The sequence below is a fragment of the Canis lupus genome, chromosome 27 (assembly GCF_048164855.1).
Source record: "Canis lupus baileyi chromosome 27, mCanLup2.hap1, whole genome shotgun sequence".
In the NCBI taxonomy this organism is placed as follows: Eukaryota; Metazoa; Chordata; class Mammalia; order Carnivora; family Canidae; genus Canis; species Canis lupus.
In genome coordinates, this window is record NC_132864.1 from 13,056,568 (window position 1) to 13,078,178 (window position 21,611).

The following is a 21,611-nucleotide window of genomic DNA, read 5'->3' on the forward strand; positions in this document are numbered from 1 at the left end:
TCAGAAGCCTTACTGATCACATAAACCAGGAGATTAGCATGTATTTTATATGTTCTATGTATTATATACCCTATTCTTACAATAAAGGAAGCTACAGGAAAGACGTTACTAAGAAAAATCATAGGGAAAATACATTGACAGTCCTGTACCGTATTTATGGAAAAAACCCGCGTGTAAGCGGACCTGCGCAATTCAAACCCATGTCGTTCAAAGGTCAACTGTATTTTGAAGGTGAAGCCACAGAATATGCCAATGGATTGGAGTTTCCTGTGATTCTTGTGCAGATTCAGCAAGGGTTTGCGCACGTGCTCAGTGCAGTTCCCATTACCCAAGGGCTCCGTTAAGTGTCTGTTGTGCATAATATTATCATGGGTGTTGGAGCTCGCCTTTTCTTCCTCGGGTAAACTGAGGCTGAATTTTAGCTCCGGTGGACTCCACAGTGGAGGTGAAAGACGCCACCTAGCGGAGGACTGAGGGGACCGAGGCTTCTACATTCCCACCCTGTGGTCCCTGCACCAAGACCAGCAGAGGGCAGCAGAAGCCCACAGAAGGCAGAGCCGGTCACGCACAGCTGGCCAGGGAGGGGCAGGCAAGACCTGCCCAGGATTCATTCACTGACCCTTACTGAGTGCCTACTGTATGCCAGGCTGTGCCCACGGAAAGAACTGTGGTGACCGTGAGGACACGGCCTGGTCTGACCACCTTCAGATCCATGTCCCTCATTCCCACAAGATGAGAGCAAGCCTTCTGGATTATTGGGAGGGAAGGGATAGGAAAGAGCCCCCAAATGGGAGGCCAGTTTGGGTTTGAGTCCTGGCCCTTCCTTTTACCACCCTGCGCTGTGTGACCTCAGGCAAATTATTCAGCCTCGGAGTCTCCGTTCACTTCTGAAATGGGGATGATGTCCTACTCGCCCCCTCTTCCTACCCCACCCAGCCTGCATTGTCCTGAAGATAAGGTAGGAAAAATGGGTACGAAATAATATGGCAAACTGTAAGGCACTCCACCAAGAGGGGCTGGGTAGCAACTTCCAGCATTGCTTGGAACCAGAATATCCACATATTCTGAGGTTCTAGAATTTGGATTCTGAGCCCTTCACCAGTCAGAAGGAAGTGAACTTTGGCCATGTGGCCCAGTAAGCATCGCCTCATCTTTCAGCTTCGCTGTCTTCATCTATAAAATGGAGTAATAATGGGACCAGCTGCAGAGTCCTGCAGAGGGAATGAAACAGCGCACAGGAGTCTCACGGCTGTATGCTCAGGCCTGGTAGCGTTGTTAACAGTCTGTGAGATTGTTGTGAGCCAGTCTGTATAGATTGAATGACCCTGTTTCCTGTGTTCCTGTTCTCTGAAAAGAGGGGGGCATTAAGCAGTATGGGGCCCCACCCTGCCTCCTGCCATGGTGAGAAGCAAGAGTTTGCCAGGAGAGAAAACCCCTTCGGTGGAGTAAGCAGAGCAGGTGGTGTGCAGGCTTCCAGAGGCTTGTGAGGAAGGGTATGGGCCCCCCTGCTGCAGATGCCCCCTGAGCCCACCGTGTCCCCTGGCAGGAGAGACCTTCCTTCCCTACTACACCGGCCGGGCCATTGATGGCATCGTCATCCAGAAGAGCATGGAGCAGTTCAGCACGGCGGTCATTGTCATGTGTCTGCTGGCTATCGGCAGGTAGCCTGCTCACACCCCACGCCCTGCCCCTCCAGGCCCGCAGCAGGGGAGGGAGGTCAGAGGCCAGCTCCTAAGGGAAAATAGGTCAGGGTTGCCCAAGAAATGCCCCAGGTAAGCCTGTCACTCAGCTGGTCATCGTGGTAACCAGCAACCAAACTGGCTTAGAACCCGTATCCACTTGATTAGAACAATCCCCTCAAGCCATACCCTCTTGCCCCTAAAATTGGCTTTGGTCCTCGAGGGTACCCCGTTCACCCTGCCTGGCTACTCTCCAAGTAGAAAACAAGGGACAGACTTGTCTGTGCTGTTCTGGAAGGAAGAGGGGTCCGGCTGGCAAAATCAGACCCCTAGTCCCCAGTAAACACAGTCCTCTTTGCCCTCATCTTGGGGACTTACTAGGGAACAAGGGAGACTGTGTGGTGGTGCCAGCTCTAGAAAGGGGCTCAAGGTCAGGTCCCTCCCTGTCTCTGCCCTGCAAGTGGCCCACGCCTGCCAGCAGCGGGAGGGGGCAGCCGGGTTATGACTGTTGGTTGTCGCAAGGACGTCGTGCTATATATAACATCTCTTATCTGCAATTAGCTCATTTGCCGCAGGTATTCGGGGTGGCATTTTTACCCTCATATTTGCCAGACTGAACATTCGCCTTCGAAACCGTCTCTTCCGCTCACTGGTGTCCCAGGAGATGAGCTTCTTTGATGAGAATCGCACAGGTTGGTCCTCCTGCGGTCTGGGGTAACTTCCAAGGGGGCCAAGCCAGGGTGGGCTTTTCTCACATTGAGGGATTAGATGGCTGGCTTTTCCTGCTCTCCTGTTCAGGATAGAAGCAGCCCAGGAGGCCCTGCCTGAGGCCGGGAAGCTGGCCTGCTGGCTGAGGTTTGGGTATGGGCTGTAGCCACTGCAGGAGGACCATGGCCAGGCCACCCGAGATCTATGCAGGAGCCAAGGCCTTGCTTTCTGCTGTTCTCTGGAAACCACAGGGCCAGGACTAGCCAAGCCTGTGGCCCGAGAGGCTCAGCTCTGGCGAAGGGTGAGGGGCAGGGTACAGGGCAGAACAGGGAGAGCAGTACAGTGTCCGGCCAAGATCCCAGATTCTGAGACCAGCTGGCCCACGTCTCAGCCCTAATTCCACCATTCCCTGACCTAACCTCTCTGAGCCTCTGTTTTCTCATCTCTAAAATGGGAACAGCTGTAGGAGCTAGTAGGGGGAGTTGGGAAGCTCTTAGCCCAGCGAGAGCTGAAAGTTTCTCCACCCCCAACCCAGATGATTGTTTCTCTCCATGGGTAAGAGAGGATTTATTCCCTATGCCAGTGACAGGGAGGAGATATGGGTTTGGTTCTGGCTCCATCAGGGACAGACCGTGGGGTGCTACCTGAAGCTTCCCTTTCTGAACCTCTGCTGCCTCTCCTGGACTGTGGAATGTGGTGTCACGAGATGCTAGTAAGGAGGGCTGGGCTCAGAGCAGCCCTGGAGGGATGTCTTCTTCCCTCCCCTCCACTCCCCACCTGGAAGGCCAGGAAGACCCACACCCCCTGGTGCCTATCTTGGAAGCACCTTGGTGCCCCCCCCCCCCCCCGCCACCAAGCATGGCCCCGTTGTCACACTGGGAACTGAGCTGCCTGTGTTCCAGGGGACCTCATCTCCCGCCTCACCTCGGACACCACCATGGTCAGCGACTTGGTTTCCCAGAACATCAACATCTTCCTACGGAACACGGTCAAGGTCACAGGCGTGGTGGTCTTCATGTTCAGCCTCTCGTGGCAGCTCTCCTTGGTCACGTTCATGGGCTTCCCCATCATCATGATGGTGTCTGACATCTACGGCAAGTACTACAAGGTAGGCCCCACCTTGTCCCTGCTGGGGTCTGCGTGCAAGGCCTCTGAGGGAGGGAAGAGCCTCAGGAGGGTCTGGGGGCGCCACCCAGAGGTGGGGGAGCAGTAAAGGACTCATCCTGTGGCTGTGTCCATGTTCATTCACCCATGGCTTCAGTCATTCTGGGGATCGTCATTAAGCTCCTCCTATTCCCAAGTACCAGGATCCATCAGGGACACAGAGAAGCTTCTGCCCTCAAGGGGCTTATCCTCTAGTGGAAAAGGCAGACAATAAATAACAGTAATAATAACAACAGTATGTAATATGATGAGATGGTGAGTGCTAACGAGAAAAAAGGAGTGAGAGAGAGAGAGAGATGGGGAGCATGGCAGGTGGCTGCCACTTTAAATCGGTCTTTCTGAGAAGGTGACGTGTGAGGAAAGAGAGACATCTCCGGGAAGCACCTTCCCAGCGGAGGGCAGAGCCAGTGCCAAGGCCCTGAGGTGGAAAGGCGCCAGGTATATCTGAAGAGCTGCAGGGAGGCCAGTGGTGCTAGAGTGTGAGTGAGGGGACAGGGCAGGAAATGAGGGCAGGAAGGAAAGGAGAGTCAGGTTGAGGCCTTTGCAAGAACTCTGGTTTACACTGAGTGCCAAGTGTGCTCTCTTTCTGTGGAGTGTATGTTTATGTGGGGGCGGCTCAGGCCCCATGAGCCAGGCCCTCACCCACGATGCAGCTCTGGGAAGGCTGCAGGCCTCACTGGCTGTTCCCTGGCACTGCCTCTGTCAGGAGGGTTGGCCGGATGAGCTAGACCCCTGCTCACCCTCCTCCTGCTCCCCACCTTGGTGGGTGTTCCTGAGCTGTCAGGGCCCGAGGCTGTGTTTAGACAGGTGCGGGAGGCTTCTTCCCCAGGGACCAGACCTGAGGGGACAGGGGTCCTCCTGAGCAGAGTGACCAGCTCAGTTAGAACCTTTGGTGCCCGTGGCCTGAGGCCAGCCCCAAAATGCATCCATTCCCCACAACCACTGTGGCTCCTTCTGGCAGAGCCTAGCGCCCAGGAGGGTCCTCTCCCCCATGATTCTGGGTCATGGGCCTCTGTTTCTTCCCTGAGTAGAAAGAGCAAATATATGGGTTAGAGCCATTTCCTTCAATCTACTCCCCACTCTGCCCTTCCTGCTTTCTGGCCAGCCTCTGGGACAGGGCAGGAAACCCTGGAGCTTCCCCCTATCAGCCCCTTACCCCTCAGGTCCCACCTTCAAGGTCAATTGGGCGAGGCCTCTAGGAAGCTCTCTTTAGCTCTCTTGCTGGTACCTGACTGTGTTGAATACAGCCACCAAGTCATCACCACAAGCCACACACACATTGCCCATGGCCAGACATGACTCAGGATATGGCATGGCTCCACCCAAGATGCCAGAACACACCACATGCTTCCGATGGCCTCAGCAAGACTCAAAGGGTCATGGGACAGGCCCAGGCATGATCCTGGCCTGGCCTCTCTGGTAGCTTTCCTCAATGGTTTGAGAATCTGAGCATGTTAACTCTCACAAGGCCTGAACAGCTCTGACCAGGGGCTGCTTCTAGAACTCTGGTGGATAGCAGCCTGGTGCTCCAACACTTGGGACTATTTCTTGGCCATCTATACCTGGTCATACACACATAGTGTGCAGCCAGATTTCACAGCCCCCCACCACCATCTAGAATTTGGCTAGGAGTTCTGGAATTTATGTGCCAATCCTCAGACCCTACCATAATTTATAGTATATTGATAATGTAAATGGCACACCCTAAATAGTTGGTGTTTCTTGTATAGTGTACAACCTAAACAACCACCCAGGGCATTCCTGTCTTATTCTAGCATAGAATCAAGTGTTAAGGTTCCTTTTCTGAGAGGATTACCAAAAACTGTCTGGTTATGAATAACCTTTAAGTACTAGAAAAGACTTAGTGATCAGCACCCCCATCCCTCAGGAGCTGGAACCTTAGGAGCTCACCCCAAGAACCCAGCTAGAGTCTATTTTCTGAATCTGTCAGATAGGGCTAGAAGGCGATGGGGAAGAATGGGGAGCTTGGTCTCATCCTTTTGTCCTTGGAACTCTGTGCAGAGAGCTGGTACTAATTGAAGGTAGAAAAACCTGGAGAGGCCGAAGGGCTGTTAGATGGTGAGACTGGGGGGATCCCAGGGTGGCTCAGTGGTTTAACGCCTCCCTTTGGCCCAGGGTGTGATCCTGGAGTCTCAGGATCGAGTCCCACATCAGACTCCCTGCATGGAGCCTACTTCTCCCTCCTCCTGTGTCTCTGCCTCTCTCTCTCTCTGTGTGTGTGTGTGTGTGTCTCTCACGAATAAATAAATAAATAAATAAAACATGATGAGACTGCCTGTTTTGGGGTCTCCTTCTTGTCCCCACTTCTGTCCACAGAGGCTCTCCAAAGAGGTCCAAAATGCCCTGGCAAGGGCCAGCAGCACAGCCGAGGAGACCATCAGTGCCATGAAGACAGTGCGGAGCTTTGCCAATGAGGAAGAGGAGGCAGAGGTGTACTCTCGGAAGCTGCAGCAGGTGTACAAGCTGAACAGGAAGGAGGCTGCAGCCTACACGTACTACGTCTGGGGCAGCGGGGTATGTGCCCCTGGCCTGGGCAAGTCTGACTGTTGGGGGGCGGGACACATAGATGGGGGATCCCTTGAACAGGGCGTGAGCCTGGGTCCCCGTATGTTGGTGTCAGGCTGGCTGCACTTGACTTCACTCTGCCTGTCCACAGGTAAATCTTTCTGGAAAAGAATGCACCCTCTCAGTGAATGTCCTCATGGGGCACCTCCTCTTCCCTCTCACCTGGGTGTGGGGTGGCAGGGGAAACATCTCAAGTGGGGAAACATCCTTGGCCCAGAAGGGAGTCACCTCGAAGCCAGCAGGACCCAACCTAGGCTGCACTGTCTGGCAGGTCCGACGTCACAACCACACATACCCCATTAGAGTGTCTGGGTCACTCACTCCCTGGGGATGAGTCATAGCACCTCCCTGGAGAACGGGGAGCACTTGGAGCCTGTTGCAGTCTGTTGGCCACATCTGGGAAGTAGGCATTTTGGGGGGTAGCTGGGGTAGGTATGAGAAGGGTTTAGAGTTCCGGGGGAAAAAGGAGTGATCATCAACCAGGGGACAGGGCAGGCCACCCCTCAAAAGTACTCAGCCAGGAGAAGGGTCCTGAAATCCAGCTCTGCTAGCCAAGCCTCTCAGCAATCTGACCCCTGCATGGGTGCCTTTTGTCCCTTGCACAAAGGTACTGTGGTCTAACTATCCATCAATCTCGGTCTCACCCAACCAGGGGCTCAGAGTGGGGAGAGGCAAATATGGAGCCCAAATGGGTTGCCATGGGTACTCAGATTCCACTCCTCTCCCACCTCCCAGGTGCTAGAGGCAGTGGGAGGCAGGGCTCCCCTGGACATAGCCCCTCCTTCACGGGACCTAGTGGGGATAGGAAACAGACCCCATCATCCTGCTTTGCCTGGCTTGCAGTGTGACCTCAGCCAGTGGACAAACTCCCTGAGCCATGCTCTTTCCAGTGAGGAGGAAAACTAATAGCTCCTGCCTGGCCTGGCTGAGGCACTTGGGTGTGTGTGTGTGTGTGTGCCAGGGCCTTACAAAGAAAGCCTTGTTCTCTGCCAGGTCCCTGGCTGCCTCCAGCTGGGGGCCTCTGTGGGGACCAAGTCCAGGGCCGGGAAGCGGGCAGGCATGAATGACAGCATCTGGGAGGACATCCCTGCCTGGCTGGAGTCTGTCTGTGGCTGGGAGAGCACAGTCCACCCGCTCTCACCTGCCCCTGCAGCCTAGGGGGCAGGGCATGGGGGCAGGGCCAGGTCTGAGCCAAGGCCTCCCCCGTGACCCAGGTCCCCCCTTCCCTCTGCCCCCAGCTCACGCTGCTGGTAGTCCAGGTCAGTATCCTCTACTACGGGGGCCACCTCGTCATCTCGGGGCAGATGACCAGCGGCAACCTCATCTCCTTCATTATCTACGAATTTGTCCTGGGAGACTGTATGGAGGTGAGGGGCTGGCTGGGGGAGGGGGTCCTGGGGAACTGGAGGGTTGGGAAAGCGGGTCTAAGAGGTAGGAGATGCACCAGGGTCTGATGGATGGGGTATTTCTAAGTAGGTGAGGAGAGAACATCATACCAACAATAACAGTAATATTATTGAGTAGCTGCTATAGCTCTGTTTACTGAGCAAACTGGCAGGGACAAGGACGTTTTCAGGAAATGCTTCTAAGAAGACCGTGAGGGGTCTCAGTACTGTCCTGCCTCCCATTTCTCAGAAAAAGCAACTGAGGCTCAGAGAGTTTAAGGGACTGGCCCATCATGTTTGGGGGGGAACCGGGCTCAAAGCCAGATGGGTCTGACTTTAACACACTTTAAAGAAGAAACAGGGCTTGTTTTAGATTGCCTCAATTTGGATTTCCCCAGGAGCAGACCCTGAGACAGGGAGCTGGGGTGTCCACATGCCCAAGCCTCCCCTAGTTGCTGTTTGAGGATGCTTGGAGTGGGGGCGTTAAGTCCCTGGCACCGAATTTGGGCCTCTGTCCTCCAGTGATAAAGCTGAGGACGTGCATGAGAAGAGGGTGTTAGCATCGGCTGTGGATGGCACTTCGCATTGGCTAGAGTCACACCTGCCTGTCATCTGATGTAGCAGTTCTGCCTCTAGGAACCCTGGGCTGCAGACATGCCCACACTGGTGGGCAGAGGTGTGTGGACACCCAGCGAAGCATTGTTTCTGCTATTGAAAAGTCAAAGCATCCTCCGCTGCCCACCGGTCAGGGATTGGGCCGATATGGCACATCCATGTTCCAGAAGCAGTACGTTTGTGCTATAGAAACGAGGCAACAGCTATAGATAGGAGGTAGATCTGTACATACTGGTGTGCAGGGGACCCTGAGACGTGCCGTGAAGCAGTAGAAAGAGTCTGAGGCCAGGGTCATGGTTTTTATTTTTATTTAAAAAAAATTTTTTTTTTAAGATTCTACTTATTCATGAAAGACACAGAGAGAGGCAGAGACCATAGGCAGAGGGAGAAGCAGGCTCCATGCAGGGAGCCCGATGTGGGACTCAATCCCAGACCCCAGGATCACGCCCTGAGCCAAAGGCAGACACTCAACTGCTGAATCACCCAGGAGTCCCAATCTCACAATTATTTATCAAATATGTGCATGTGTTTGTAAACGCACAGAGGAAGGACTGGGAAACTATAGTATGTGGATACCTAGGGCCTCCTCGTGGAGGAGGCAGGAGGGGCACCGTCTCCGTGGCGCTCATATCTTAACACCAGTGATAATATCTTGATATTAGTGATGCAGGTCCTAGCTGTGCTGGATTCCCCAGTCAGGCCCCTTGATCACAGTACTGATCAAGGGCCTGAACTCAGGAGCTGGCCATACCTGGGTTCAAGTCCTGGCTTTGCCACTTCCCAGCTGTGTGACCTGGGGGGAGTGACTTGAATTCTCTATGCCTCAGTTTCCTCATCAGCAAAAGACAAGATAATGCTAGGACCTACACATACACAAAGGGCTCATTAAATGAGCTGCTGGTATCACTCATGTTTTATGTCGTGTACGTTCTTACCCAAGGAGTATGGATTGCATGAATTAAGAGCAGGTTTTTTTTTTTTTTTTTTTTTTTTTTTTAAGAGCAGTTTTTAAAACCAAAATTTAGGGGATCCCTGGGTGGCTCAATGGTTTTGCGCCTGCCTTTGGCCCAGGGCGCAATCCTGGAGTCCCAGGATCGAGTCCCGCGTCGGGCTCCCGGCATGGAGCCTGCTTCTCCCTCTCCTCTGCCTGTGTCTCTGCCTCTCTCTCTCTCTCTCTATGTCTATCATAAATAAATAAAAATAAATTTAAAAATAAATAAATAAAACCGAAATTTAAAAATTGCTGTGGCAGCCAAGAGAGTAATTCTGTTCGGATGTCCTGTTCTGCCATATTCTGGCTGGTTCATGTAACTTCCCTACCCTTCCGTTTCCTCTTCTGGGAGGTGATAACATCCACCCTGCAGGATGGGGTGAGGTTTAGCTGTAATGGCCACAAGGCACTGGCTCCTAATGTGTTCTAACAGCTCAGTATTATTTATTTCTGCTCTCATTTTTTTTAATTTAAAGATTTTACTTATTTATTTGAGAAGGAGAGAAAGCACCAGCAGGGGGTGGGCAGAGGCAGAGGCAGAAGCAGACTCCCTACTGAACAGAGATTCCTGACGTGGGGCTCGATCCCAGGACCCTGAGACCATGACCTGTGCCAAAGGCAGACGCTTAACCAACTGAGCCACCCAGGCACCTCTTGCTGCTTTTGTTTTGTCAGTGTTGTCATTATCTGCTGCACTGGTGGGGTACCCTGGCAGTGTCCTCTGGCCACCCCCCAGAGCAGCTGTTGTGTCCCTGCTCTCTCTGGCCTGCCTTCATCTCTCTGGCCCCATGGGGGGGTGTCCCAACATTGGGGTATCAGTGAGACAGGAATGCGTTTCCTCCCCCCGCAGTCCGTGGGCTCCGTCTATAGCGGCCTGATGCAGGGAGTGGGGGCCGCCGAAAAGGTGTTCGAGTTCATTGACCGGCAGCCAACCATGGTGCATGATGGGAACTTGGCCCCTGAGCGCCTGGAGGGCCGGGTGGACTTTGAGAACGTGACCTTCACCTACCGCACTCGGCCCCACACCCAAGTCCTGCAGGTGAGAGAGGGGTGCCTGAGGCCTGCCCTATCCTCCCTTCCCTCATCCCATCTTGCGTGCAGCTCCTACACACCAGGCCTTGCAGTGTAGCCAGGATTACGTAAGGTGGAGTCCTTGTCCTCGTGGAGTTTGGGCTGTAGTCAGGGAAGGCAGACCATTAACAGAGTATTCCAGATAAAGTGCTAGGAAGGCAGTAAATCAGGGTGGTGTGATAGAGGTAGTTTACAGGGATGGTGTTAACAGTCAGGGAGGGCTTCTCAGAGGAGCGGACATTTGAGCTGGGTCCTGAGCAAGGGGAAGAGGCACCCAGGCAGTGGAAATGAGCATCAAGCTGCTGCCAAATCCTAGAAAGGAGAGCATTTTGAGGGCTGGCAGTGCCCAACCATGGCAAAGAGCACGGGGGAGCTGGGAATGGTGCCCACCTGTGTCCGAGGCCAAAGCATCTGAGCCAGTGGCCCCACACGGTATCCACGTGTTCCTTGCAGAATGTCTCCTTCAGCCTGTCCCCAGGAAAGGTGACCGCGCTCGTGGGGCCCTCAGGCAGTGGGAAGAGTTCCTGCGTCAACATCCTGGAGAACTTCTACCCCCTGGAGGGGGGCTGCGTGCTGCTGGATGGGAAGCCCATCAGTGCCTATGACCACAAGTACCTGCACCGAGTGGTACGGAAATGGACCTGTGTTATCCCGTGCACTTTCTTTGTCTGACCTTCACCCCTGTGAGCTGTAACACAAGTACCGAGAAGTGATATAGGTAGATGTATGGCTCAGAGGGTTTCACCAGTGCACCAGCTCCCAGGTCAAGACACAGAACGTTCCAGCACTCCTCCACCCCATGTGTCCCTTCTCTTCCCTCCAGGAGCCACATCTCCCTGACTTTTATGATCTTCTCCTTTTCTTTGGTTTTACCATCGCCTTATGTCTCCCCAAACAGCAGAGCTGTGTTTTGCCTACTTTTGAACTTCACCTGGCTGGAATCGTAGAGCATGCATGCATTCATCTGTGTCTTGCTTCTTCCACTCAGCCTTATTTGTGAGACATCCAGCTTGAGGCTCTGGTTGTAGTTCATTCATTTTCGTTGCTGGATGATAATCTCCTGTGTAAACATGTCACAATCTATGTGTGCATTCTGCTCCTCATGGATGCTTGGATTGTTTCCTGTTTTTACTGTTACCAATAATACTGACATAGACAATTTTGTCCATGTTTTCTGGTGTACACAGGTATGTATGTTCTCCCAGAGTGGATACATAGTATCCACTTTACATTTAGTAGCTATTGTCACTAGAGTGGTCACACAACTTTACATTCCCACTAGCAGTGGATGTGAGTTCCAGTTGCTCCACATTTAAGTCATTTCTAATACTTAAAGGAGGCTATTCATGACCATATGGTTTTTGGTAATTATTTTAGAAAGGGATCCTCAACACCTGATCCTGTGCTAGCTCTAAAAACAAGGATGCCCTGGATGGTTGTTCAGGTTGTACACAATACAAGAAAAACCAACTATCAGGAAGGCACCATTTTCATCATCAACATACATTAAATTATAGGAGAGCCTAAGGAGAGATTCCAGAACTCCTAGCCATTTTCTAGATGGTGGCAGAGGCCACACATTGTGATATCTGCCCACCCATCTGCACATAACCAGGTGTAGATGGCTGAGCAGTGGTCCCAGGTGTATGATGACAAGGCTTCTGCCCACCAGAGTTCTGGAAGTGGCCCTTAGGCAGAGCCATTCAGGCTTTGCAATAGCTAATATGCTCAGACTTGTAATATTCTCAGACAGTTAATATTGACAGTGCTGTTTTTGCCAGCTGCTGAGTATACATGTAGAAGTAGTTCACAGCAGTCTTTTGCATTTTCCTAACGACTAAATATATCAAATACTTTTCCATGTGGTTTACTACTTGGATTTCCTCTTTTGTGAATGCCTTCTTTTTAGTTCAAATTAAAAATTGTAATCTTCATAAGCCCCAAACAGTAAAATGCAACAATCTAACCACATTCCCATACATTCAGAGAATTTTGGAATTAAGATGTGAGAGTCCCCCTCCACTTCACCTTTTAAATTCCACTCCGTGTAGGTAACTATTGTTAGCAGTTTATTTTTTTTAATTTATTTTTTATTGGTGTTCAATTTACTGACATACAGAATAACCCTCAGTGCCCGTCACCCATTCACTCCCACCCCCCGCCCTCCTCCCCTTCTACCACCCCTAGTTCGTTTCCCAGAGTTGGCAGTCTTTACGTTCTGTCTCCCTTACAGATATTTCCCACACATTTCTTCTCCCTTCCCTTATATTCCCTTTCACTATTATTTATATTCCCCAAATGAATGAGAACATATAATGTTTGTCCTTCTCCGATTGACTTACTTCACTCAGCATAGTACCCTCCAGTTCCATCCACGTTGAAGCAAATGGTGGGTATTTGTCATTTCTAATGGCTGAGTAATATTCCATTGTATACATAAACCACATCTTCTTTATCCACTCATCTTTCGATGGACACCGAGGCTCCTTCCACAGCTTGGCTATTGTGGCCATTGCTGCTATAAACATCGGGGTGCAGGTGTCCCGGCGTTTCATTGCATCTGTATCTTTGGGGTAAATCCCCAACAGTGCAATTGCTGGGTCGTAGGGTTGTTAGCAGTTTAGTAAATATCCTTTCCAACCTGTTTTCTCTCTTGATATAAATGCATTAATATGTAAAGACACATATATACTTTTTTTTTTTTTTGCTTTTTTTTGTTTTTTGAGAGAAAGAGCAAGAGGCAGAGGGTGAGGGAGGGGAGAGAGATCCTAAGCAGGCTCCACAGCCAGCACAGAGCCCAACATGAGGCTTGATCTCACCACCCTGAGATCATGACCTGAACCAAAATCAAGAGTTGGAGGCTTACCCAGCTGAGCCACCCAAGCCCCCCTACATATATTTGTTTGTTTTTTAGCAAAAGCAGAGTCATGCTGTGTGTATGTATTTGATTTTATGGGTACACTGTGATTATTAGCTAATCCCCAATTTATAAAATTGATTTTTTTTCTATGTGTAATGTTGCAGTGTTACCCTCTATACTCTCATTTTTGTAGGCTATGTTTCAGATACTGAAATCATGGGACAAGCTTCTTTCAATTATTCTCTCTGAAGGGAGGGGGCATCTGGGAGGACTTCATGGCCTGGGGGCCTGCTGTGGCTTCTTGTCTTCTGGCATGGACAGACTTACTCACATTCTACATTCTCTTTCTCTCTTTCTCTCTTTTGGTTTTAAAGATTTTATTTATTTGAGAGAGAGAGTACAAGCAGGGGAGAGAGGGAGAAGCAGGCTCTTCACTGAGCAGGGAGCCCAATGTGGGGCTCAGTCCCAAGACCCTGGGATCATGACCTGAGCTGAGGCAGATGGTACACTGACTAAGCCAGACAGGCGCCCCTCTTCCCTCCCAACTCCCCCAGGACATGGGCAGACAGCGAGCTCTGTTGGAGGTCAAGGAACTTGGCTTAGCCCAGAGCAGCCAACTTATTCTAGGGTCCCAGATTTTTGGTCAGAGGAAGCTGAAGCTTGTGCAGAAAGTAGACTCTATTGTTTTGGAAGAAGAGAGGCAGCTGATGCTTAGCAGCTGGGTGCAGGCCCTGATCAGATTTCCAACCCAAGACCCCTGGCATCAAAAAGGCCTGGGGCTGGCGAGGTTCCTGGTGACAGCTGGATGGATATGTTCCTGGCCTTTCATGCCCCATCCTTTCTCCTGCACAGATCTCCCTGGTGAGCCAGGAGCCAGTGCTATTTGCCCGCTCCATCACAGACAACATCTCCTACGGTCTGCCCACCGTGCCCTTTGAGATGGTGGTGGAAGCTGCACAGAAGGCAAATGCCCATGGCTTCATCATGGAGCTTCAGGATGGCTACAATACAGGTATGCAGCCCAGGAGCATCACCTTCACTGTGCCTAAAGGTCAACCCTCAGGGATGCAATCCTGTGAGTTAAGCATTGCTTTCTGTCAGCTGCTCTTTATTATTTCAGGTGAAATTCACTTAACCATCTTAAAGTGAACATTTCAAAAAAAATAAATAAATAAATAAAGTGAACATTTCAGTGAGATTTGGTACATTTACAGTACCATGTAACCAATCACCTCTATTTAGTTTTAAAACTTTTTTTTTTTTTTTTTTGAGAGAGAGAGAGAGCATGAGAGCGTGGGCAGGGAAGGGGTAGAGGGTGAGGGAGAAAGAGAATCTTAAGCAGGTTCCACCCAGCAAGCCTAGCACAGAGCCCAACATGGGACTAGGTCTCAAGACCCTGAGATCCTGACTGGAGCCAAAATCGAGAGTCAGTTGCTTAATCTACTTAGCCACCCAGGCACCCCAGGATATTATTTTTATTTTTTTAAATTATATATATATAGCCTAATTTTACATTAGTAAATCAATATTTTAATATATTAATTATTAATTATATATTAATTATATATTTAATATATTAAATTTAGCAATATGTTAATTTATGTATTTTGTTCTATTTAATATACTTAAAATTTTAATTCTTGTAAAGGAGCTATTCACATGACTCAAAACTAAAAATATATGTGAAATGCTATACAGTGAAAAGTTTTATCCCATCCCTTTCTCTACCCCTGTTTCCTCCTGGCTCACCAAATTTTTTTTTTAAAGATTTTATTTGTTTATTCATAGACACACACAGAGACAGAGACACAGGGAGAGGGAGAAGCAGGCTCCATGCAGGGAGCCCGATGTGGGACTTGATCCCAGGTCTCCAGGATCACACCCCAGGCTGCAGGCGGCGCCAAACCGCTGTGCCACCAGGGCTGCCCCCCACCAAAATTTCTTATGTTAGCTTCTTACATGCCCTTTGGGAGTTTCTTTATGCAAATAGGAATGTATATTTTTATTTCCTCCTGACCTTTTACAGAAAAAAAACAGCTCCTTATATTCTGTACCCGACTTTCTTTCTTTCTTTCTTTCTTTCTTTCTTTCTTTCTTTCTTTCTTTCTTTCTTTCTTTCTTCCTTCCTTCCTTCCTTCCTTCCTTCCTTCCTTCCTTCCTTTCTTTCTTTCTTTCTTTCTTTCTTTTTTTCTTTCTTTCTTTCTTTCTTTCTTTCTTTCTTTCTTTCTTTCTTTTTCTTTCTTTTTTCTTTTCTTTTCTTTTTTCTTTCTTTTCTTTTCTTTTCTTTTCTTTTCTTTTCTTTTCTTTTCTTTTTTCTTTTCTTTCTTCTTTCAACTTAACACAGTGTCTTAATCATTGGTCCATATTGTCACTTAGAGACCTGCTCTGTTTTTAAACAGTTGCATAGTGGGGAACCTGGTACTAAATGATTTGTAGATGACCTGCTTTTGGGTCAGGGTTTTGTATGTAACAGAGCAGCTCCCTTGCTGTGATCTATTGAAAATTAGCCCTTGACATAAGGTTTTGTAAAAAAAAAAAAAAAAAAGTTTTCATTGAAAAAAAAAAAGAAAAAGAAATAAGTAGTTGCATAGTATTTCAGGGCTTATGCTAATTTACTTAAATAATTCAGTTTCCTGGGCAGCCCGGGTGGTCCTCGGCGGTTTGGCTCAGCCTTGGGCCCAGGGCCTGATCCTGGAGTCCAAGGATCAAGTCCCACGTTGGGCTCCCTGAATGGAGCCTGCTTTTCCCTCTGCCTGTGTCTCTGCCTCTCTCTCTCTCTCTCTTCTCTCTCTCTCTCTGTGTCTCTCGTGAATAAACAAATAAAATCTTTAAAAAAAAAATTCAGTTTCCTGCTGATGGACATTTGAGTAGATTTTTTTGTTTTTATTTGCAATAGTAGTGCTGTGAGTGGTGGACAACATGTGCCTTTTGGTACTGTGCATGGAAAGTCAGCCTGTAGGAAAGAGTCATAGAGGTGGGTTTGCTGGTGCAAGGGTTGTACACTTGTACTTGTGATCCATACATTTACACAGTTACCCCAAAGGTGCTTGCCCCAGGAAGATGGGGCACACCTGAACAGTGCAATATCAGACATTGAGATTTTTGCCAAACTAATAAGTAAAAAGTGGTATCTTAGTACCAATTGAATGTAGTCATAATTTGCATGAACAGGGAGGGAAAGCATCCTTTGGGGAGTTTTGGGACTGTTGGTGGTCCCAGCCGGTGGCACAGGCTCCTTTTCCTGGAGATCACAGCTCCCGTGGCAGCAGGGAAAGGAAGAGGAAGAGGTCTTCTCTCTCTTCCCTAGAGCTGCCCCAGCCTTACCCCCTGCTCACTCACCTATGTCCCTTTGTCATGCAGAGACTGGGGAGAAGGGTGCCCAGCTATCAGGTGGCCAGAAACAGCGTGTGGCCATGGCTCGGGCTCTGGTGCGGAACCCACCTGTCCTCATCTTGGACGAAGCCACCAGCGCCCTGGACGCAGAGAGCGAGTACCTGGTGAGTTGCGGGGTGGTGGGGTGACACCAAAGAATGGAACAGGAGCCAGGAAAGGCTTAGAGATGCCATAAGAGCTCTCTCAGGGTGTCAGCCTTCCAGACTGGGGTGTTGAGGGCCAAAGGCGAGGAGCCAGGGTAGGGGACCCCAGGGCCAGACCTGCCCACTGGCTCATATAGAGCTGACACTACATGATAGCAGTTTGGATTTGAGGCCCTGCCCTCAGCTCATCATGAAAGACAGTGTCTCCCACTCTCTGAGCCCCCTTTTCATTGCTAAAGAGTGTCCAACGGTGTATTTGTCACTGAGTAGCTACCTTGGCCCCTCCATAGGTCAAGCCATTGATTACGCAGGTGTTCACTGAGCTCCTCCTGGCCACCAGTCGCTGTCCCAGGCACCGAGGTTGCAGTGGTAGGTGACCAGACACATAGGCCACCAGCCCCTATAGCACTTCCATGCCAGGGGGGAGAAACATAATAAACAAGGAGACAAGAATGAGTTCAACCTGTGGCCTATGGTACGTAAAACACAAAACTGTCATCTGAGAGAGAGAATAAGACAGGTCACTCCTCTCATAATCAGATATGGAAGCTGGAAAAACAGATTTTATTCAGTAGCTACTGACAGTAGGAGAAAGAGCTGAGCTCCATTCTAATTGGTACAGAGGTGACAGTGATGACAGGCATTTTAAAAGAGAAGGAAGACAGAAGGAGCAGGGCTCACTGGAAAGCCCGTGAAAGGTTGGTTAGTGTGGTTATGATAAGGCAGTGGTGTCTGCTGGCTGGCAACTGTTGGCCAGAATTCTGTCCTCTGTAGAGATTGGGAGACTGAGGCCTGTCCTTCCTGATGATTATTTTTAAAAGGAATGGCCTTCAGGTGCTTGAGAAAGGGACAGAATAAGGATTTATAATTATAAGCCCTTTTTATTAAATGCTCTAAGAAAGGGAGATCAGGGGCCTACCATCAGGTGTTGGCTAGAACAGTCAATTCTCCTGGCAGCAGTGAGCATTTAGGGGAGCTGGGTCATCCCAGAGACCAGGTCCTGGTGGACTGTGGCCATCTCATGGGTAGAAGCAGAGTCTTCAGGTGCCATTTAAGCTGAGAGCCAGGAAGAGAGGAGCCAGATGAGCATCCAAAGGCAGCAGGTTCAAAGGCCCAGAACAAGTTCACAGGCAAGCCCAAAGGTCAGCATGTCAGGCTGGTGGGAGTCTGACAAAGTAAGGTGAGGACAGAGTCATAGGGAGACAGGGCCTCCTCAGGCCTTAGTTATAGAGTTTGGATTATTTTTTTTAGAGTTTTGTTTTGTTTGTTTGTTTGTTTGTTTGTTTGTTTGTTTTGAAGAAAAGTTTCAGGTTTAAAGAAAATTGAGTAAAAAGTGCAGATAGTTCACATGTCTCTCCTTTTTACCCTGCAGGCAGTTTCTCCTATTATTAACATCTTGCTGTGGTGCATTTGTTACAACTGATGAGCCAGTTTTAATGCATTGTTACTAACTAAAGCCCATAGTTTATTTATTTATTTTTAAGCCCATAGTTTACATTAGGGTCACTCTTCATGTTGTTCCCTCTTGTCTATGACAAGTGCAGAATGTCATGTGGCATCTGGATTTTATTCTTTTTTTTTTTTAAAGATTTTGTTTATTCATTTGAGAGAAAGTGAGAGAGAGAGAGAACATGAGCAGTGGTTGGAACAGAGGGAGAAGCAGACACCCTGCTGAGCAGGAAGCCCAACATGGGGCTCCATCCCAGGACCCTGAGATCATGACCTGAGCTGAAGGCAGACACTGAAGGCAGTGTTGAAGTGCTCAACCCACTGAGCCACTAAGCGCTCCTGATTGAAATGTTAAATACATGCGGGCAATGGGCTCAGGGCGGTGGGTGGATGGCAGGTTGCAGCGTTCAGGGAGCAGTAACAGTGGTAGCAGTGGAAGGATATAAAGAATGAGATGGAAAAAAAATAGAATGAGATGAACTGGGGAGATGGCACCTGCAGAATTTGTGCATGAGTTGGATTTGGACGATGAGCCAAGCATGAGGAATTGAGGGCCATGTCTCACTGGTTTGAGCTTTGGGGCTGATGGTGAGATCATTAGCCAAGGCGAAGGTTAGTAGAAGGAGCAGGAAGACCAGAGGCGACCAGTTTAGGGCTTGCCTGTCACTGGCCAAGCGCCTTCCTTGTGCCCTGCACTGAGCTCTGTCCCCCGTGAACTGAAGCCCGGGAGGCTGGTCATGTGCAAGCCCTGGCCTTTCAAATGAGGAACTGAGTCTCAGAGAGATTAAACTTCACTAGGATGTGGTTGATCTGGGAGCCGAGCCAGGCCCTGGCAGAGTTGTAGGTGGCTGGGGCGGTGCCCGCAAAAGCCGGCCCCCTCCTGTCTCCCCAGATCCAACAGGCCATCCACGGCAACCTGCAGAAGCACACGGTGCTCATCATCGCGCACCGCCTGAGCACGGTGGAGCGCGCACACCTCATCGTGGTGCTGGACAAGGGCCGCGTGGTGCAGCAGGGCACCCACCAGCAGCTGCTGGCACAGGGTGGCCTCTATGCCAAGCTGGTGCAGCGGCAGATGCTGGGGCTCGAGCCCGCCTCGGACTGCTCGGCTGGCCTCAAGGAGCCGTTGGGCAGCGGCGGTCACAAGGCCTGACCACGGGCCCTGCCTCTCACAGTGGGGCAGATGCCCTGGTGCCTGCCTGGCACATGTACCCATGGGGGCCACCCTGCTGCCCTCTGAGCCCAGGCCCATGGCACTGGAGGGCAACCTGCCGTGTCCCACATGTCACTGCTTCCTGCATCTTGCCCCCGTTCCTGCCCTGTCACCCTGTCCGCTGGGCCACCGCCAGCCCACACCCCCCCTTCCCCACTGCCATGAGCCACCTCCTCCATTCGGGGCAGCGGAGACAATGCTGGTCTCCATCTGGTCTCCCAAGACTTCTAAGAGAAGGTAGAGCTACCTTTTTAAACCAAGATCTTACCAGGTTTTTTACTGCTTGGTTTCATGGGTGCCAGTCAACTCCTAGACTTCAAAAACATTTTTTTAATTGGGAGTAATGATGGGCAAGGTCACTGAGATGTTCCAGGAACTTCTGAGCCAGGAGTGAAAGATCCTAATAGCCTGGGGGATGTCAGAGGAGAACGAGGCCTCTGTCCCTCGAGAGAAGGGGCTTCCCTGTCCCTTCTGGGGACTTTCTCTCTCACTCTTCCCACCTCCGTGAGTCAGGCCAAGGGTCGGCAGCAAGAGTGGAAAGCACCAGTCTGCCCATGGTCCCTGCCGCCCTGCCAAATCTAAGCCAGTCTCACTGTGAACCACAACTAACCTTAACTGGGGGGGAGTGAGGGGCTGGCCAGGCCTGACAAAGCCTCAGGGTGTCCCCAGCCCTGCACCCAGCTTGAGCCCCTCAATCCTGCCTCATCCCCTGCTCCCATTATACCCCCTCCAGCGGCAGCCACCTCTCCCACATCCACCCCTGCTGCTCTGCTCTTCGGAGGCTCGGAGGCCCTTCGGATGTTGGATGTTTGAGAGACACGTTCTCTTCCCTGTCTGGTGGACAGGACAGTGGCAAAGCTCAGGCTCTGGCTTTGCAGGGGTGGTGGTGGGGGAGCATTGCAAGATGTTGGAAGAATCCGGTCAATAAAGTGTACTACCTCTGATCCCTGACCTCTAACCTCTTCCTGGGCCCTCTGCCCCATCACCTAGTTAGGTTTTTCCATCAGACCTAGCCTGAAAGATTTGGGTTGTATAGCGCCTTCCCCCTGCTGCCACCCAGGGTCTGGGAGCCCCCTATCTGTGCTCTTCATGTCCCCAGGATCTCCAGCAGAGATGAATTATTCATGTCTGTCCATCTGTCTCCATGGGGCTTGTTCAGGGTAAGAGACCTGTTTCCTTAAAATCCATGGGACCTCTGTGCCTCCCAGGAAAGCCAAGATCCGGCAAATGCCACCTGTTCTTTTCCATCAGAGACTGAGTACCCCATGGAGCCAACAAGTCTTACCTAACAGCTCAATCAGAAAAGAGGTTGTAAGACTGGACACAGGAAGAGTCCTGTGGTGGTTATTCTTACTTGCTGGATTGTGAGGAAATCTGGGGTCCTAGGAGAGGGCCGGGGACAGTGGCTATTTACCAAGTGCTGGAGAAGTATCTCCAATATTGTAACTACTGGTATAGTCACACTACATATATCAGCTCAACATACCCATCTTCCTGCCAGATAACTGGCCCAAACAGTGACTAAGTCTCCTGCTTCATCTCAGGGGCTTGAGAAAACTGAATCACAGGGAGGTTAAGCTACTTACTCAAGACCACTAGCTAGTAAGTGGTAGAGCCCAGCTTCACACCCGAGAAGCAGGTGTGTGTGTCTGATCCCAACCACGGAACACCTGTAAGAGTGGAGCTCTAAGGCACAGGTCGAGGAGAGGGTATTGACTTCACAGCAAAGACCTTAGGTCAAATGTTGGAACAAGTTCTCAAACAGAAGTGCCTCCAGGAACCAGGTAGGTATCAGAGGTATGTGCAATCAGCCAGGTGTAAGAAAAATCAGACAACAGCATTCTTTGTTTCTTTTCTGCTTTTCCACTTTTGCAAAGGGGCGGAGACACCTTTCTGTTTCATTAAAAGGAAGGTACAGGGACGCCTGGGTGGCTCAGTCAATTAGTTGAGCATCTGCCTTCAGCTCAGGTCATAATCTCAGGGTCCTGGGATTGAGCCCTGCATTGGGCTCCCTGCTCAGCACACACTCTCTCTCAAATACATACATACATACATACATACATACATACCTAAAATCTTTAAAAATTAAAAAATGAGAGAATACAGTGCAAGGCTGAGAATAACTGGCAGCCAAGGCCTCGTACCTGTTTAGTGGGAATGGCTGGGACTTGTCTACAGCCCCTTGAGGCCATGCAGGAAGGTGACCTTGACTTAGCAGATGTGCAGAGATTTTTGGAGAAGCTGGAAATTCTAGTTTTAATGTGAGATTGACTGCTTTTTATAGACTGGCTCAAATTAGTTTTACAAAACCCAGGGCCAAAAAACTGAGGCAGACTTCAGCTGGGGTCACCAGT

At 50.2% G+C, this 21,611-nt stretch overlaps 1 protein-coding gene across 4 annotated transcripts in view; it reads left to right on the top strand.

The window, feature by feature from the left end:
- Positions 1–20,201, top strand: part of ABCB9 (ATP binding cassette subfamily B member 9) — a 30,162-nt gene extending 9,961 nt beyond the window's left edge. For 2 of the 4 annotated variants that reach the window (XM_072802280.1, XM_072802279.1), the window contains exons 3-12: positions 1,547–1,661; positions 2,241–2,371; positions 3,290–3,495; positions 5,889–6,086; positions 7,376–7,504; positions 9,979–10,167; positions 10,653–10,826; positions 13,912–14,071; positions 16,420–16,556; positions 18,937–20,201. In XM_072802280.1, coding sequence (XP_072658381.1) covers positions 1,547–1,661; positions 2,241–2,371; positions 3,290–3,495; positions 5,889–6,086; positions 7,376–7,504; positions 9,979–10,167; positions 10,653–10,826; positions 13,912–14,071; positions 16,420–16,556; positions 18,937–19,197 — 1,700 coding nt within the window. In that variant the 3' untranslated portion in view covers positions 19,198–20,201. The remainder of the gene's footprint in view (positions 1–1,546; positions 1,662–2,240; positions 2,372–3,289; positions 3,496–5,888; positions 6,087–7,375; positions 7,505–9,978; positions 10,168–10,652; positions 10,827–13,911; positions 14,072–16,419; positions 16,557–18,936) is intronic. The other 2 variants (XM_072802283.1, XM_072802281.1) reach the window with 2 other exon arrangements.
- The last annotated feature ends 1,410 nt before the right edge of the window (positions 20,202–21,611 follow it).